Source organism: Onychomys torridus, chromosome 7 (assembly GCF_903995425.1).
Source record: "Onychomys torridus chromosome 7, mOncTor1.1, whole genome shotgun sequence".
NCBI classification, from domain to species: Eukaryota; Metazoa; Chordata; class Mammalia; order Rodentia; family Cricetidae; genus Onychomys; species Onychomys torridus.
In genome coordinates, this window is record NC_050449.1 from 103123503 (window position 1) to 103141234 (window position 17732).

General features: G+C 55.2%; 2 protein-coding genes across 3 annotated transcripts in view; one reads left to right on the plus strand and one right to left on the minus strand.

The window, feature by feature from the left end:
- Nbeal2 (neurobeachin like 2) overlaps nucleotides 1–15955 on the minus strand; it is a 32507-nt gene extending 16552 nt beyond the window's left edge. Inside the window, exons 1-10 of the mRNA XM_036191786.1 lie at nucleotides 15669–15955; nucleotides 5282–5370; nucleotides 5074–5202; nucleotides 4877–4958; nucleotides 4672–4796; nucleotides 4160–4242; nucleotides 2398–2483; nucleotides 2025–2307; nucleotides 1791–1897; nucleotides 896–976 (exon numbers count right to left, since the gene is read on the minus strand). Of these exons, the coding sequence (XP_036047679.1) occupies nucleotides 896–976; nucleotides 1791–1897; nucleotides 2025–2307; nucleotides 2398–2483; nucleotides 4160–4242; nucleotides 4672–4796; nucleotides 4877–4958; nucleotides 5074–5202; nucleotides 5282–5370; nucleotides 15669–15719 (1116 nt within the window). The 5' untranslated portion in view covers nucleotides 15720–15955. The remainder of the gene's footprint in view (nucleotides 1–895; nucleotides 977–1790; nucleotides 1898–2024; nucleotides 2308–2397; nucleotides 2484–4159; nucleotides 4243–4671; nucleotides 4797–4876; nucleotides 4959–5073; nucleotides 5203–5281; nucleotides 5371–15668) is intronic.
- Ccdc12 (coiled-coil domain containing 12) overlaps nucleotides 15725–17732 on the plus strand; it is a 58465-nt gene continuing 56457 nt past the window's right edge. The window contains exons 1-2 of one of the 2 annotated variants that reach the window (XM_036191790.1): nucleotides 15725–16169; nucleotides 17321–17731. The gene's annotated coding sequence lies outside the window, so the exon portion shown is untranslated. Of the gene's footprint in view, nucleotide 17732 lies in introns of both variants that reach the window. The other variant, XM_036191791.1, reaches the window with a different exon arrangement.

Sequence of the window (17732 nt, forward strand, 5' to 3'; positions counted from 1 at the left end):
AAGAACCTTCGAGACCTCTAAATCCTACCCTGTTCCCCCACCCCCTAAATCAATGTGGATGCTGTGGCCCAGCTTAGCTGAAACTGACATCAGAGGCATGCTGCTCACTCCCCTGACCCATCTTAGGGGTGAGGGGCTGAGAGTCTGACATGAAATGCTAAGTAAGCTATGTTTTAGTCCTGTGGGCCCTTTGCTCATAGCTCTACCTAGTCCCCCCGAAATGAGATCTGAGACAACCTTCCCGTCTCTAGGCCTGTTTCCTTATCTGTAAATAAAATCAAGGATGTAGGGGGTCACCTAGCCCTCCCTGATTTGGACCTGAATGGACAGGCAGACTCTCAGAAAGTCACCATAGGCAATAAACATATGAGGCTGCCTCATGAAGACAAGCCAGGGCAGACTCTGGTGTTGGGGGCCCAGGTATAGAGCCCCCATCTGATACCCCACAGTTTCTACAGCCCCTGTGGACAGTTAGGCATGGGGCATATTATAGGAAGTTTAGTACAGGACTCGGGAGCCACAGAAGATATGGCTCCTCTGGGTACCCCTGCCTTAGTAGGCGATTACAACCTAAGCTCTTAGTTCTGTACTTGAGTCTCCTGAGAGGGGGGGTTAGGTGGTGAAGAGTTTCGAAGGTTCCTTCCAGCCACACCCCAGCACCCAGTTCTGACACTAGGTAAGCAAGAGACCACTTCCTGCTCCAGTCTCTAGGATGGGGCCTTGGAATGGGTAGGGATGGAAAGAGAGCATGGGAGAGTCACCCCCAATGTCAGGTATGTCAAGCTTCAAACATATCTACTCATTCACCATTCTAGAGTACAGGAAATGGTCAAAGGAGCCCAGGGTGGGTGGCCCAGGGAGGTGCTGCCTGAGCTGGTGAGCCCCAGAGTTGTACCTTCTGGACATCAGGCTCAGTCAGTAACCGGGTGGCCAGGTCACTGTCCCCCTCAGGGGGTGCCCAGGCCTGCAGGTACAGCTGTGAGGAGGGTCAAAGTGGAGGGGGAGGAGGAGGGGAGGAGGGAAAGGAGGAGGAGGAGGGGGAGGAGGAGGGGGAGAAAGGGGAGGAGGAGGGGAAGGGGGGGAGGAGGAGGGGAGGAGCAAAAGGAGGGGGAGGAGGAGGGGGAGGAGGAGGAGGAGGGAGGAGGAAGAAGGGAGGAAGAGGAGGAGGAGGAGGGGGAGAAAGGGGAGGAGGAGGGGGAGGAGGGAGAAGGAGGGGGAGGAGGGAGGAGAAAGAGGAGAGGAGGAGAGGGAGAAAAGGGAGGAGGAGGGGGAGGAGGAGGAGGGGAGGGAAAGGAGGAGGAGGGGAGGAGGGAAAGGAGGAGGAGGAGGGAAAGGAGGAGGAGGGGGAGAAAGGGGAGGAGGAGGGGGAGAAAGGGGAGGAGGAGGGGGAGAAAGGGGAGGAGAGGGAGAAGGAAAAGGAGGAGGGGGAGGAGGAGGAGGAGGAGGGGGAGGAGGAGGAGGAGGAGGGGGAGGAGGAAAAGGAGGAGGAAGGAGGAGAGGGAGGAGGAAAAGGAGGAGGGGGAGGAGGAAAAGGAGGAGGAGGGAGGAGGAGAGGTTAGAGTAGGACAGGAGGAGCCGCCAGGGCTCCGCACCTGTGAGAAATGTCCCGCTGAGTCCTAGTCAAAGTTCTCCTGTCAGGTTTTGGGGGCCCAAACCCCAAAGGGACAAACCCTGCCCAGCCCCAGGCCCTCCAGTGAACACAGGCCAGAGCCAAGTTTGCTCAACAGCAAGCTGGGATGTCTATGTGATTCTCCCCAAGCCTCCCACCCCGCGGGCGAAACTCCACCCACCTTGCTGTTCTGGATGAGGCGAATCAGATGTTCAAAGCAATTGTTGCTGAGGAAGGTGGCTTGTAGCACTGGCCGGTCTTCACATGCCAGCATCATGGGGATAGCATCTGTGTGAGGTCAAGGTCAGACTGCCCCACCAGCATTCTTAAACACCCCACCTCTCCTGGTGCCCAGCCCTGCTTCCCACCAGCACATGGACATTCCCCTCCCCAAGGGCCTGGGAACCCTACCTACCGAGCATGCTGACCCGCAGGGTGACAAGGGCCTCTTCAGGGCCTGAGCTTGGCCTAGCCGGCCAGTCAGCATTAAGAATGTGGAAGTAGCCCTCAAGCAGGGTGCGGAGCTCCGGTCCTCGGGGCGGTGCTCGGCTAGCATGCAGGACGTGCACTGCGCCCACCAGGGCCCGCAGAGCCAGCAGGCCCTGGCTCAGGCCCTGGCTCAGGCCGCGGCCCCAGCTCCGCACCACACCTAGCAGGCCCTGCACAGAGCCCGCGCTCACAGCCATCTGCCCGTTCTCCTGCGGGCGAGGAAAGTTGGCAACGGAGTCACCTAGAAGCAAGGTGCTGAGAGGCCACCCTTTGGCCCACAGGCTCGCTACCCAACATACCTTCCCTCCTGCAAGGACAGCACCAAAGAGGTGGATGAGCCACAACAGCAACGTGGGAGGCAAACAGCCTGCATCCTGCAGGCTCTCTGGTAGTGGGCAGAGCAGGACAATGTCACCAAGGTTGTAGGGCTATGGGCCAAAGGACTGCACAAGAGGTGGGCTATCCCAGCATGGGGGGTGGGGTAGAAGCTGAGCCTAGCAAGTGTCCAAACTCGAGGCAGGAAACTTCCCCCTTTAATGGGTCTAAAATGACATGGCTGTATGATAGAAGGATGGGGGGCTACAGTGGGGTTTTGGTTTGTTTGTTTGTTTGAGCTGAGGATCGAACTCAGGGCCTTACGCTTGCTAGGCAAGCACTCTACCACTGAGCTAAATCCCTAACCCTTTTTTTTTTTTTTTTTGGTTTTTGAGACAGGGTTTCTCTGTATAGCTTTGCGCCTTTCCTGGAACTCACTCTGTAGCCCAGGCTGGCCTCGAACTCACAGAGATCCGCCTGCCTCTGCCTCCTGAGTGCTGCACCACCACCCAGCTACTAAAGTGGTTCTTGAGGGATTATGGTCCAGCCCTGAGAGCCTAGGCAGCTTCCTAGTTCCTTATGTCCAACAGTGACAGTGTCCCAGAGTGACACACAGCCACTGCGCTTCCCCGCAGAGACACAGGGCTTAGCTTCTAAGATGCAAATCCGTTCCTTCTCCTACTGTGACAGTGGGAGCTCTGGGGCTCTGCTCTGGGGACCAGGCTGCATCAACTGCACTGATAGTTCCCCTCCCCGACTGGGGACTTCCAGGGGCTTTCATAGCCTCACATGTGGCCTTGCTCCAGCTGGACAAGGCGTCAGGAAGTGAAGTGAAACCCAGAGAGCAGGAAGGTCCGGGCCTGAGTCACACCGTGTGGCACAGGTAGGACTGGGGGGTGAGGCCTCCCTGCAGTGGGGCTGTGGGGGCAAGGCCTAAGAATAAATTGCCCCGAGGGGAGAGGGCAGCACGGGTCAATACCCTGAGAAGGAATAATTAGTGACATTCCAGGGATTTGGGGACGAAGTGGGGAGGCATGGGAATCAATCCTGAGGCTATCAGGCCGCCCCGAAGGGTCCTACAAGTGGGAGGAAACAAATCTAGGGGGTCCTTAGAGTGCCTGGGCTGTAGGAAATGGAGGCAGGGCTGCTCCCCCAGGACTTCCCCTCCTGGGTCAGGTACAACTGACTTGCTAACCTAGCCAAAAGGATCCCACAGCCCTGCTTGTCTGTCCAGTTACTTCCTGCTCTGACCATATCAAGTGCTGCCTGCTGCCCCTGCAGTGAGAGAGAAGACCCGGGGCAGAAGAAACAGTGAATGGAAAAGCCAGGGGGAACAAATGGGCAGAGGGGCTTCTGGACCCCACTCCTCCAGGAGTGAAGAAGTAGGTGGAGACAGCTAGTGTAGAGAGGGGCCTGAGGAGGGTAGAGCCTAGGTGGGGGCAACCCGGGCAGAGAGACTGGACAGGGACAAGTGTCTGGGAGCATCCAGGAGAGAAGGAAGATGAGCAATTCCGGGGACAGGTCAATACCCCCCCCCCCATGGAAAGTCCTCATTCCATTCTAGGAAAAAAGTTCTTTGCCCAAGCATGTCCTTTCTCTTCTCTCTACCCCGAACTCCCACGTGGCTGTTAGAGGCTCCAGTGTCCCTCCCAGGCCAGACCACCAAGGAGTTCCTGTCTAGTGGTGGCATCAGGGAACTACAGGAAGGGAACCCAGGTTTGGGGGCAGGACTGACTGGAGACTGACCTTGGAAGAAGGCTCCAAATTCACAGGGCAAAGTGACAGGAGGGAACTTGTATTTGCTCTTCTCCCTGGAGCTGATGACTTCCCTGGGGGTGGGGGTGGGGAGAGGTGGGGTGAAGCCCGCACTTGGATCTATCGGCTGAACTCTTACCTCTCCTTGGTCAGGCCCTTCTCCTCCAGCCTGCACACAGGCTAGTCCCGTGGGACCAATGGTCCCACCCCACCCCTTTCCTTTCCCTGGCCTCCGGTAGGTCTCCCTGGCTTCCGGTAGGTCTCCCTGGTCTTCGGTAGGTCTCCCTGGTCTCTGGTAGGTCTCCCTGGTCTCCCTGGCCTCTGATAGGTCTCCCTGGTCTCCGGTAGGTCTCGCTGGTCTCCCTGGTCTCCCTGGCCTCCGGTAGGTCTCCCTGGTCTCCGGTAGGTCTCGCTGGTCTCTGGTAGGTCTCCCTGGTCTCCCTGGTCTCTGGTAGGTCTCCCTGGCCTCCGGTAGGTCTCCGTGCCAGAGGGCTGGGTCTTACCCACTGTGCTGACGCCGCCAGGTCTGGTAGGGGTCAAAGAGCCCCTCACAGAGGAGCAGAGCATGCAGGGCCACATTCTCCAGCTGGGTCCCATGGCCTTCCTTTGATGATGAGGACCCTTTCAGCTGAAGTGTGGGGAGAGAGAAGGGGGGTCAGCCAGCCGTACCTGCAGTAGCTGTCTCCACTACCCAGGCAGGCCCCTCACCTTAGCCATCAATCCAGTGAGCAGTGCCAGCACTCGGGGCACCAGAACCTGGCCCCGACCAGCCTCCACATTCTCCAGGTTCCTGGGGTGGGGGTGAAGAACAAGAGAGGTCACTCTAATGTCCCAGGTCTCCCTCACTCCCTGGCTCACACACCCACGCCTCTGGCCACCCTCAAAGGGCACTAGGGAAAAGTCACCTGCAGAGAATGATGAAGAGCTTCAGCAGGAGCAGGGCCTGTTCCAGGTCGTCCTGGTCCAGCTGCTCCGCTAGCGAATGTAGAGCATCTAGAGGTAGCAGGGGGACTTCCACACCAGCCTCCTCCGGCCTGTAAGAAGGGAGAGTTGCCGAGAGCCAAGGACAGCTCTACCTGCCTGGCCCTGACCTCTATGCAAATCCAGCTTTACCTTCGAGGTTCCAAGGAGGTTAATGAGATACTCTTCTCGAAGGCGCCCACAAAGGCCTTCAGCCATTGCTGCAGGTAGCCAAGGTCCTTCTGTTGACAAAAGATTTCGAGAGAATGAGAGAAGAGACTCTCAGTGAAGAGAGAACACACAGGTGCTGACAGGTGGAGCGCACAAGGGCAGGTGGGTTATAGGTGGAGTGGTGGGGCTGGAGGAAGGGAGATGGCGATGGGTCCTGGAGGACACGGACTTGGAAGGTCAGAACCAGAGGACTGTGGTATCAACAGGTCACCTCCAGAACCTCATCTGCTTCTCTAAGTCCAACCTTCAGGCTTTGTTCCCACCATGCTAATGGTTGGGACCCACACAGACCTGACACAGGCAGAGGAGGAGCTTAAGTGGGGTGTGGCTATGGTCCACACTAGTGCTGCTGCCGATCTCCCCTTCAGTAGCTACCTGCTCTCTAGCCAGAGCTCTGGGATGTGTCCTGTCCTGCCACCCTCTCCAAGTTCTGCAGCCGCCACCTCCTGAGAACCTTCCAGTGCTATATGTGCACCAGGATGCACACACACTGTTGGATAGGCACCCAAGTCACACACCTCAAAACACTACAGCATCCTTGCACAAGAGCCCACCCTTGACCTGAAACCTCCATCCACCCTTGCTCTTTACCTGGACCCCAGGCCCCAAAGCTGGTTCCATGGACAAGAGGGGTGGGTAGTGGCTGAGCCAGTGTATGGGCACCGCCAAGGAAACTATGGTGTGAACAGAAAAAACGTTTCCTCCACCCTGGCTGGGGCAGGAAGCGCAGAGTCACGGTGGGGGAGGGCAGCCGCTTCCTCCCAGCAGACCGCAGGGATGTGGAGGGGGCCCTGGGGCACCCAGGGCTACAAACACATTATGGGCAGGGCCTGCAGCACGGGGTGGGGGTCATCCTGCCCTGGGTGCCATCCTTGCTGTTAGGGTGCCAAGTAACCTTCATTTAAAGTACTCACATTTCCCAACCTGGCTCAAGACCTCAAGCCTAGGGGAAAATATGCAAGACTTCCCATATCTCTGTTCCTCACCAGGACCTGGCCACCCACCTGATTCCACAGGTCTTCTGCTCAGTGAGACAGCTAGCCACTCGCCCTCATTTGCCCTAACTTGACGCCATTTCCAAGACATGGAAGTGGGACCTGGCCTGTACATTAGTCCCTCCCCCAATTTGGCGCCCAAGCAGCTGCCACCAGAGAGCAATGACCTTTCCCAAGTTAGAGAGGAGACAAGAACCACAGTGGAGACGGACAAGATGGCACACTTCAGTCGTGCCCACAGGGCCAAAGACTGCTCCTAGGGGCAGGGACCTCATCCCTAAGGATCTGCGGAAACTTCACTGAGCAGTGTTCTCAGCCTTCCTAATGCTGTACCCTTTAACACAGTTCCTCATGGTGTGCTGACCCCAGCCATGACATTATTTTCATTGCTACTTCATAACTGTCATTTTGCTACTGTTATGAATCAGAATACGAACATCTGTTCTCCAGTGGTCTCGGGTAATGCCTGTGAAAGGGTCTTTTGAAGCCCAGAGGGGTTAAGACCCACAGACTGAGAACCACTGTTATACAGGCTGCCTTCCTTTAGGCCACCTATGGTGTATCTCCTCCCATGCAGCCCGCCCTGACCTGGATGGATGCCAGCAGAGCGGGGCAGGCAGGCCCCCCAAACCTAGTGGGAGCAGCTATCCACTGTGTCTAGATGCCCTCCTTGCCCATGTTACCTATTATTTATAGTGTGTGTGTGTGTGTGTGTGTGTGTGTGTGTGAGAGAGAGAGAGAGAGAGAGAGAGAGAGAGAGAGAGAGAGAAAGCATACATGTATGTGTGTGTGTGTGTGTGTGTGTGTGTGTGTGAGAGAGAGAGAGAGAGAGAGAGAGAGAGAGAGAAAGCGTGTGTGTGTGTGTGTGTGTGTGTGTGTGTGTGTGTGTGTGTGTGTGTAGACCAGAAATAGCTGTATGTGTCTATCATTCTCCACCTTATATTTTTGACACAGGTCTCTCATTGAAGGAGAGCTCACCATTTGGGTTGTACCGGCTAGACAGAGAGTCCCCAGGATCTACTGGTTTCTGCCCCCAAGTATTAGGGTTACAGACATGTGATGCCATGCCCAGCTTTACATGGGTCCTCAAGCTTGTGAAACAAACATTGAGTCATCTCTCCCAGCCTGTTTTCCCCCGCTTTTGAGACAGGGTCTCACATAGCCCCAGCAAGCCTTGAACTCTCTAGGTAGCTGAGGCTATTCTTGAAGTCCAGACTCCACTCCTGAGAACAGGGGTTACAGGCATCACTACACAGCCCAGCTCTTTTTGCAAAGCTCAGGCAACCCAGAAAGGGACCATGGACATCAAGAAGCAGGACATCAATGAGACTTCCAAGGCTTCCTGAAAGTCTCCTTCCCCATCAACCAGCAGGAAGACCAAGATGCCCAGACTCTGAACCACCTGAGAAGGCCAGGTTGCATCTAGGGGATTACCCCAAAGGCTCCTGTGTTAAAGGCCTGGTCTCTTTTGTAGAAGTGTTCTAGTGGGGATTTAGGGAAGTAATTGGATCAGGAAGGCTCTAACCATATCAGTGGATTATCCACTGATAGGTTTATAATCTGATGGGCTACTGGGACACACCATTAGGAGCTGTATCTTGTCCCTGTGCACTTACCACTGGCCTGTGTGTAGTCTCCGCCACCCCGCCCATGGCCCCCCTTTCTGGTTGACATAAGGTAAAGCAGTTTTCCTCTGTCATGATATTTCTGTCCTGTCATAGGCATAAAAGCAGCAGAGTGGGCTGGAGAGGTGGCTCAGAGGTCCTTAAGAGCACCGACTGCTCTTCCAGAGGTCCTGAGTTCAATTCCCAGCACCCACATGGTGGCTCACAACCATCTGTAATGAGATCTGGCGCCCTCTTCTGTATACATAATAAATAAATAAATCTTAAAAAAAAAAAAAAAAAGCAGCAGAACTAGACCACCGTAGATTGAAATGTCCAAAAGCACGAACCAGAGTAACCTTTCCCCCTTTAGGGTGACCCTCTCAACATTTTATCTGAGCACAGCAGGCTTCTAGAGCATTTCTTCCGAACCCATTACAGCTGGAGAAGTGGGACACCTCAGAGAAGACTCGGCACCCGGCTAGTCCTTCCGAGATAATGCAGCCAGATCTTTGTTTTAGGCTAGGGAACCTGACCCCTGCCTCAGTGGCCTCATAGAACCCTTCTGGTTCATAAATGTCCCAACATTGGGCTGGGGCGATGGCTCAGACAGAATGCTTGCCATATAACCATGAAGAACCATGTTTTGACCCCCAGCACCATATACAGAGGCCTAGCACATGTTTCTAACCTCAGCAATGCGGAGGCAGAGGCTAGCAGGTGTGCGGAGCTCCAAGGCCAGCCAGGGGAAATCTATGTGCTCTAGGTGTAGTGAGAGACTCTGTCTCAGAAAATAAGCAGAGAGTAAGTCATCCAGCACACACACACACACACACACACACACGCACACGCACACGCACACGCACACACACATATACACACATACACATACGCACACCCACGCGCGCACACCCCCCCCACACACATATGCACACGCGCGTGCGCACACACACATATACACATACACACACACACACACACACACACACACACACACACACACCCAACACTGTCTTTCCTCTTCTATCCCTAACTACCCCTAGTCAAACCAGTCTAACCCAAAATCTGGGTCCCTAATTCCCCAGCTGACTCTTCCCCACGCCTAGAAGGAGGGCCCAACTGCTGAGCCCAGCCCTCTAGGTCCCTGGTACAGCCAGGGCCTGCTTTCTGTCCCCTGATTACACTGTGGCCCAGACTTTTGCACCCTACTCTACTGCCTCAATGACTCGGGCGTGGGGTAATTAAGCAGGAATCTCCATCTTCCTCATGGCCACACCAGCTTTCTACCCCTCGAACCACACCCTTGGCCTGTCTGGTCCTGGAAACGCTCCTGAATGGGCTGAGCCAGCTGAGGGCTAGGCCAATCAAGGCAGGCTTCATGGATTCTGAAGGAGCACGAAAGAGTCAAAGGCACAGAACAAGTGACAGGAGTAGCCGCCAGCCCCTCTCTTCTGGGCCTCACTCCTTCTCCCTAGGATGCCTCAGGCCAGTTCTGACCTGGATTCCATTGTTTGAAGCTATAGTGCTAAATATCAGAGTCTCTGCTGAAGCCTGCATGTGCGTGTGTGCGTGCGTGCGTGCGTGCGTGCGTGCGTGCGTGTGTGTGTGTGTGCAGGTAGGGCAGGGCAGTGGTCAGGAGCAGGATGGTTGTGTTGCCTGTGACAGGGTCCAGAGCCTGAAAGTGTGGCTGCAGAGCTTGAGGTCCGTGCTCCTATCTCAGAGCCTCTGCCTCCCGGGCTCCTCTAGCCCTTTCTAGTTCTGAAGGGTACCTTAGGACAGATGAGGAACAACCACACAGGCCAAGCCCACCCAAGAGCCCTTCAGCCTATGAAGGAATACCTGGGTCTTGCTACAGGAGAGAAAATAGAGGTCACTGCCCCTAGAAGGATGGATACAACTAACCATTACCCCAATCTGTCCTCAGCTAGCCCCGAATATACTCAGAGGATAATAGGAGGAAGAACTCCCAAGAACTAGTGAGGCACACGAACTCAGAGGTAACTCTGGTGGGCTGAGGGCATGCTCATGTGGCACTGGAGTTTCTATCAGAGAGTCGGGGTCGCTAGGCTGCCTGCCACCACACTGCCTCTGAAGCTGTGTGGACAAGCCTAAGGCCAGTGCAAGCCTCCAGCAGACATGACCACACCACTGAGTCTGTCAGTCACTGCTCTGGCACAGGCTCCATCTTTGCTCATCCATTGGTTTGCTCCAACATGAGGTTCTGCATAGGTGGTGCCCTCATCCCCAGCCTCAGATCCCCAAACCCACTTGCCCAAGGGTGTGGCTTGCTGCTCCCATCCCACAGGGCGGTACACACTTTACTTCCCACGTGTCCTCTTCAGAAATGCCCTCAGTCAGAATCAGAACCCTCTGAAGACACAATTCACTGCTGCTGAATGGGTAGGGATTACTTGTGGAAATGGTGGCTGAGGGTATTTTTGGAACCCAGGCCCTGTTTAAACACTGGGTAGCCTGTTACTTAAATATAACTCTCTGAGCTTCACTATCTCTTTTTGTGGGGTTGGGGAGAGTTGAGAAGGGTCTCACTATGTAGACCAAGTTGGCCTCCAACTCATAGAGAGATCTGCCTGCCTCTGCCTCACATGCAGGGATTAAAAGATTGCACCACCACGTCCAGCTTCAACTGTCTCTTTGAAACAGTCTGCTCAGTGGCAGCCGCATCATCCAGCATTGCAAAGGGTGGGTTGGCTGGGGGCTCAGGCTGGGGGCTCTGGTCAGCTCAAATTCCTGGCAGTCTAGGACACCCCCCCATCCCTGTCTATGAGTGAAAGCAAGAGGCAGCCCGTGGCTCAGTCAAGAGTTGAGGCCTCCAGGGCAATTCCCAGTTTGCTGCCTTAGGCAGAGGAGGTAGAGTGTGATCCCCAGGAAAGAGCTCCAAGCAGTAGGGCCAGGGATCACAGTTCAATCCTGGGTGATCCCTCAGAGCTATGCCCACCTCTAGGAACAAACAGGAAGAAATGGGGTTGGATAGGTCTGGACAAGATGGCTTCTCAACCCTAAAGTCCTCCTACAGCATTAAGTGGGAGAAGGCAATGCCAGGCCAAGGGTGGCTTCCAGCTACATCATAAGAACTGGAGGCCACGGGATGAAGCTGGAAGCTGGAACTTTTCCAGGGAGCAGAAGCAACTGAGCACAGTAAGTGCCCAGGTGTCCAGGCCAGTCTCTGGCCCCTTACCTGAAGCAGTACTAAGAGGAGTCCCCATAACACCCTTCAATCCTTAGCCATTTTCCTGGTCCCATCACTATGGAAACTGAGAATCTCCTGCCATGGTCCCCATAGTAACTGACCCTGTTTCCATGGGGATCCCGCACTTCCCCATCAGCTCCTCAGTTGTCATAACAACCCCGAGGGTACCAGCCTTTCCCCCCAACCCCAGGCTCTGTGCTCATTTTTCTATCAGTAAAGCTCCTCCTCCTTCAGTTGCCTTAGCAACACTGGCAGGGAGGAAGAAACTCCAGGTGCCCCTCAGGTGTGAAAGGGACCACGAGCTGGGTACATTTGCCCATTAAAGGAAGTAAATGAGAGCTAAGCAGTGGCGTACACGCCTTTAATCCCAGCACTTGAGAGGCAGGGGCAGGTGGATCTCTGTGAGTTTGAGGCCAGCCTGGGCTACAGAGCGAGTTCCAGAACAGCCAGCACTGTTACACAGAGAAACCCTGTCTCAAAAAACAAACCAAACCAAACCAACCAACCCAAGAACAACCAAAAGAGAGTAAATGAGAGAACTAGGAATCTGACTAAGTCAGTAAAGTGCCTGCTGTCTAAGCATGAGTTTAGACTCTCCAGCAACCAGAAAAGCCAGGGTTGCATCTACAGCCTCAGCTCTGGGGGGAGGGGAGAGGAGTGGGGTATGATGATAGGCAGATCCCTTAAGCTCACAGGCCAGTCGAGCTCAATCAATAAAGCGGAGGTTTGGTGAGATGGCTTAGCAGGTAAAGGCACCTATTACCAAGGCTGACAACCTAAGTTCAATCCCTGGGACCAACATGTTAGACCTCCTCCTGGATGTTGCCCTCTGACCTTCACACATACATTGTAGCATATGTGTGCTCACTCGTACAAATCAATACACTTTTGAAATGTGCTTTTAGAAATTAGATGCAGCACTCAGAAGGCAGAGACAGGCAGATCTCTGAGTTCAAAGCCAGCCTGTTCCAAAGCCAGAATCAGTTCCAGACCATCAAGAGTTACAGAGTGAGACACTATCTAAATAAATAAATAAGGGGGAAGACTAGACATGGCTCCGTGGTTAAGAGCACTGGCTGCTCTTCCAGAAGACCTGGGTTCAATTCCCAGCACCCACGTGGTGACTCAGAACTGTCTATAATTCCATTTCCAGGGGATCCAATGCCTTCTTCTTGCCTCCGTGAACACCAGCCATGTATATGATACACAGATATACATGCAGGTAAAACACCCACATACATGATGTCTTTCTTTGGCCTCCACATGTATGTACACATATGTGTATATGTACACACACACACACACACACACACACACACACACACACACACGAGGTAAACTGAGGTCCAGGAAGAATTAGGACCCGGCTAAGGATCTAGAGGAGCAGAGAGGTCTGGTCAAGTTTCCATGAGGCAGGAGAGAGCTCACGGAACAAGGATAAGAGACCAGAGAGAAAAAATGAGCAAAACTAAAGAACTATTCGGACATCACCTCTGAGTCCTTCCTCAGTGGCATAACTGGAATTCAGCTTGGATTTCCTGTCCTGCCACACTCTTGTGACCCTCAGCTCCCCCATGGAGCTGGGTGGAGGGCTAGTGAGCAACACTACTGCTCCAGCCTGCAAAGGGGCTGTTCAGTTACATGTTATTTTGCATTAACTTTTACATGTTTCCCAAATGCCAGCCGGCCAGGTGCTGTCCCAGTCTCCCTGCCCTCTCAAGTGTCTCCCATTTCTTCTTTGAGGACATGTCCGTAGGTGAGCTCCACCATTTACCATGCCGGATTGCTCCCTACTCCTGACAACTGGCTGCTGCGGCTTCTCCTTCAGACAGGGTCTCACTCTGTAGCCCAGACTGGCCAGGAACTCACCAGACGTCTGCCTGCCTCTGCCTCCTGAGTGCTGGGATTAAAGGCGAAGTGGGGTGGCAGACACAGACAGACACACCGTGCCACCATGCCTGGCTGAAAGCTTGCTTCTTGTCTTTTCCATTGCTCTGTGCTCATTCCTGTTGTTCCTGGCCTTCAGCCCTTAAAATCCCAACTGTGCCTGCTCTGGGCTGACTTCCCGATCGGACACTACCCTGGGCATCTTCTCATCCAGTCATTCGGCTAACATCCGGGAACACTTACTGAATGTTAGAAGCTGTGTTAAGCATGGTGAAGATTAAAATAGGCTATAAGCAGAGGAAACTACAGGTGTTGTCCCAGGTAAAGATCCACCTGAGGCTTCCTGACCACATGCTCAAGCTTTGGTGGCTGAAGGAACTCTCCTGATGACCTTGACTTGGTTTCCCCAAGAGAACCCTGAGGAACTCCAACTAAGTAATCTCCAGGGGCACTTTGATACTGCCCCTTCCCCATGTCCTCCCAGAGCCCACCAAGAGGGCAGGGTCCATGTAGGTGAGGGGAAGCATGTCTGTCCAGGCAATCTGGGGTCGTTTAGGGGGAAGGAAGGGCAGGAACTGGGGTGCCTCCCCCTGTCCTCACCCAGACCCACAACTGGGGAAACAGGTTTGCCAGCAGATGGTAGGTAACTCTGAAGGGAGGGGCCCCCTGTGTTGCTGGCTGGCTGGCTGGTGACTGACAAAAGGGGTCTCTTTTCTTTCCTTTTGAGACAAGTCTCAAAAGTCTGTAGCCCAGATCTGCTTCAGACTTTTGGCAATCCTCCTGCCTCAACCTCTCTCATGCTGGATCACAGACATGCGGCATCACGCTGAGCTCTGAGGGTCTCTTAACACCCATCGGCTCCATGCTTGCCTTACACACCCCAGGACACAAACATAATGGGTCCCCAGCAGCACTATCTCTCCTTCGGAACCCAGCACCAAGGGGTGGGACAGTGTTCTGGGAGCAGGCAGGAAGGCTGCACTGGGAGGCTGCCTGGCTTCCTCTCCTCAGGCAGCCTGGCCCCACCCAACTCCTGCGTTTGCCCTCACATCCTGGATTGATTTGTTGGCTCGGTCCCAGGCTGCCCCCTGCCTGTCCAGGCTTCCAAGACTGCAAGCGGCCAGCTCGTGCCCCCCACCTACGCCCTACTCTAAGAGGCTGTCTGGGAGGAGGTGGGCACACAGCAGACAGGAGTGCTAACATGGAATCACCATACAGAGTTCAGCCTGGCAACTATGAAAGCCGGACCAGGGCATCTCCAGCAGCCGACCACCCAGCCTGAAAACCCAACAGTGACATCTCTTTGGATTCACCACCTGGTTTACTCTCTCTTCACCTGGTCATCTTCCTTTAAGATGGAGACACAGAGGCTGAGTGCAGGGGAGGCAGGCTTTTCTCTTTTTGGGTTTTTTTTTTTTTTTTTTTTTTCAAGATAGGGTTTCTCTGTGTAGTTTTGGTGCCTGTCCTGGATCTCGCTCTGTAGATCAGGCTGGCCTTGAACTCACAGAGATCTGCCTGGCTCTGCCTCCCGAGAGCGTGCGCCACCACCGCCCGGCCAAGGCAGGCTTTTCTGACCTACACCAGCCATAGTGGCCCCCTCTCTACAAAGTCCAGGTGGCCTGAGGGCAAGATCGTGTTGATTTTACAGACAGGGACTGTGAGGCTTAAAGGCGCAATGAGCTTGGGCTGATTACTCTAGGAGGGACTCTAGGAGGGACTCTTCTACGATCCCCCAGCCCAGGGAGAATAAAGAAGCTGTGACTCCTAAGACTCAGACCCTATGTTCCCAAGAGACCATCAGCCAGCCTCGTCAGAGGGCCAAGGTTGAGCATGAGCTCCCCCACATCCCTGCTCCCAGTGACAAGCTGTTTAAGGACACACAATGGACCATTGTGTCCAGGGCACACCTGAGCTAGGCACTTAGTGCCAAGCAGGTGCAAGGAGGGAGGCGTGACCCTAGGATCACTCCCTGCTTCCAGTGCAGAAGGGGCTTCTAGATGTGACAGTCACGTTGAGTTTGAATCTCAAGAGTCACAGTCCCGCCCGAGGGTCCCTGTCAGACCTCCTTCCTGGCTTCAGCCCCGACGACAACCTTGCCCCACTGCAGAGTGGAGGTGGACTAGGGTTGCCTCAAGCACAGCAAGAGTTCGGCACTAAGTACTTCTCCGGAGGGGTCTGAGGCGACTAACGTTTGATCACAGTAAGGAGTGGCACCTGCCGGGTCCCCCAGCCTACGTGACATTCTAGCCGCGACCACTTATCGTAAATGCGCCCCTCAGGCGAAACAGCCTACATGCAAACTGAGTCCCTTTCTCCCCAGGACTCAGTTTCCCAGTTGTGAAAGGGATAAGGAATGACTATGATGCCAGGGTAACTGAGGCTGCGCGGTTTCGCTGGGGGACTTGGGGGTACAGTGCGCGCCCGCGAACACTGCCCCTGGCATGAATGCCCGAGACATCCCGCCGGCCTGGGGCACGCACGTGTGTGCGGGACTAGCGCCCCGCGTGCGCGCGCCTATCTGCGGCCCAGGGGAGTGGGGGCGCCGGACGCAGGTGCAGCTGGCACAGCGCGCGGGGACCTGGGGGCCTCGCGGACCAGGGGCGGGACGGGCTCACCTGCGCGTAGTAGAGCAGCCACAACTCGTAGAGCCGCTCGGAGGCGGCCATGGCCTGACCCGGCTCTGGCCCTGCTGCGCGCCACCTGTCGCCACCTCCTCCGCGCCGCCCGCCGGTTGCCCCGGGCCAGGCCCATGGGCGGGAGGGCGTCACTCCGGGGCGGAGCGGCTCTGTACTGCTGGGGGGAAGTCCGCGGCTCCCGACCCTGTCGCGCTCAGTCTCCAAAGTCTACACGCCCCTCCTCCCCCTCCTCCTCCTCCTCCTCCCGGCCGGCTTCCTACACTTGGCTGTCTGCGGCGGCCCAGCCACCGCCCCGCCTCTCCCAGGACTGTGCAAAGGGCGGGGAGTCATGCTGGAGGAGGAGCCTGAGGTCAGGGCGGCCCGGGAGGTCGCGCCGAGTCCCGCCCCTCGCAGGCAGAGTCCATTGAGAAGCGCAGGCTGGATCCTTTGAAGCCTCCCGGGTTGGGGGGCGGGCACGGGCTTCCTGCGTTGTCCGACCTGGTGTGTAATCTATCAGGCTTGGCATTATCGCTATTCCAGGAAGGGACTGCGGTTCGCGCGGGGATGACTGGGGCCCTTCAACAAATACTAATAACAACCTCGTCCAGGAGGACCACTCGTGGCGCTAACTACGCGGTTCTGTTCTAAGAGCTTTATGGAAGACGAGTGCCACCTTTGAGTTCCTGCTGTGTTGAGCAGGATGGGAAGAACTGTCAGCTGACTGCAGGGCAAACCTGCCTGCAGAGGAGCGGCGTCCTTCCATCGGGCAGATCCTTAACCCAGTGGACCTCCGCCCACTCCCTCTAGGAAGCCTTCCCAGTTGCTCCCTTGGGGTCAGCCCCTCCTCCCAGGGCCCAGTACTTGCTTGTCATTTTTGTTCGTTTTGACCTGAGGGAGATGTCTCAGGGGTGCCTCATGCCTATTTTAATGAATGGGAAAACCGAGGCCCAGACAGGTGGGATGAGGATCACAGGGGCAGCAAGAACAAAGGATCTAGGCCTGGCTGACTCTGCTGGGTCACTGTCACCACCGCCCTGTCCCTTTCCTTGTGCCCAGACTGCTTGTGAAGTGAGGGAGTCCCTGGTGTCGGATAGGAATCAGGTTCTTTGTTAGGAGCGGGGAAAGTTTGCTAGCTCCAGACAGATCTGATTGGTCCTAGGAACTGATCAGTCTGGAGTGCCCTAGATCTTGGGTGGCCAAGAGAAGGCTGACTTTGTCCTTATTCCTGTCCTGTTTGTACTCCTGGAGTGAATGGCCCGTACATTCTGGCCTTTGTCTCTTGTCCCATGCATCCTAGTCTGAGCTGACATTTCCTAAGCATGGATAACCTATACGCTAGGCAGCCGCGCCCTCATCTACTGTGATGGAAGGTCCTAGACAGACGTTAACCCGGGAGGACAGCGAGGTTAGGGGGCTGTGGCATTTGAAGGAGTTAGGAGGGGAGAGCATTCACCTGTGGACCAACTTTATAACACACATTCCAGACAGGGAGCACCGTTGCTAATGGGCTAGTCATCTCCTGGAAAGACGGGTAGAGAAAGGAAGGAGTGCATGCATCTGCGACCATCTGCTACACCCTCTTCATAAACTGGGAGGAAGGAGTAAGTTCTGTGGCGCTTACTTGGCCCTGGTTGATGTTTGCTTTTCTCCAGAGACCGGAGCCTGATCCTGAGTGTGCTGCTGCTCCAGAAAGGGATGAGAGGTCATTCTTGAGTTCAAAGGAAAAGGCCATGCAGCCAGGCCTCGAACTGTGCAGGTCTGGGGCAGAGAGTGGACAGAGAGGCTTAGGAGCAACTCCTCAGGCGAGTCCGAGGTGCCCCTGGCTGCTGTCTGTAGAGCAGAGGGGCTGACCTCAGTGAGGATGAGAGTGGCCACGGAAGGTGTCTGGTGGTGATGCTTTAAGACTTTTCTTTTTTTTTTTCTTTTTCTGCCTCAGCCTCTGAAGTGCTGGAATTATAAACGTGCGCCACCACACCCGGCCCAGGGAATGTTTCTCAAGGCATTTGAAGAATCAGCACAAGTGGATAAGGATGGCTAAGCGTTCTAGAGGGCAACCGGGAGAGG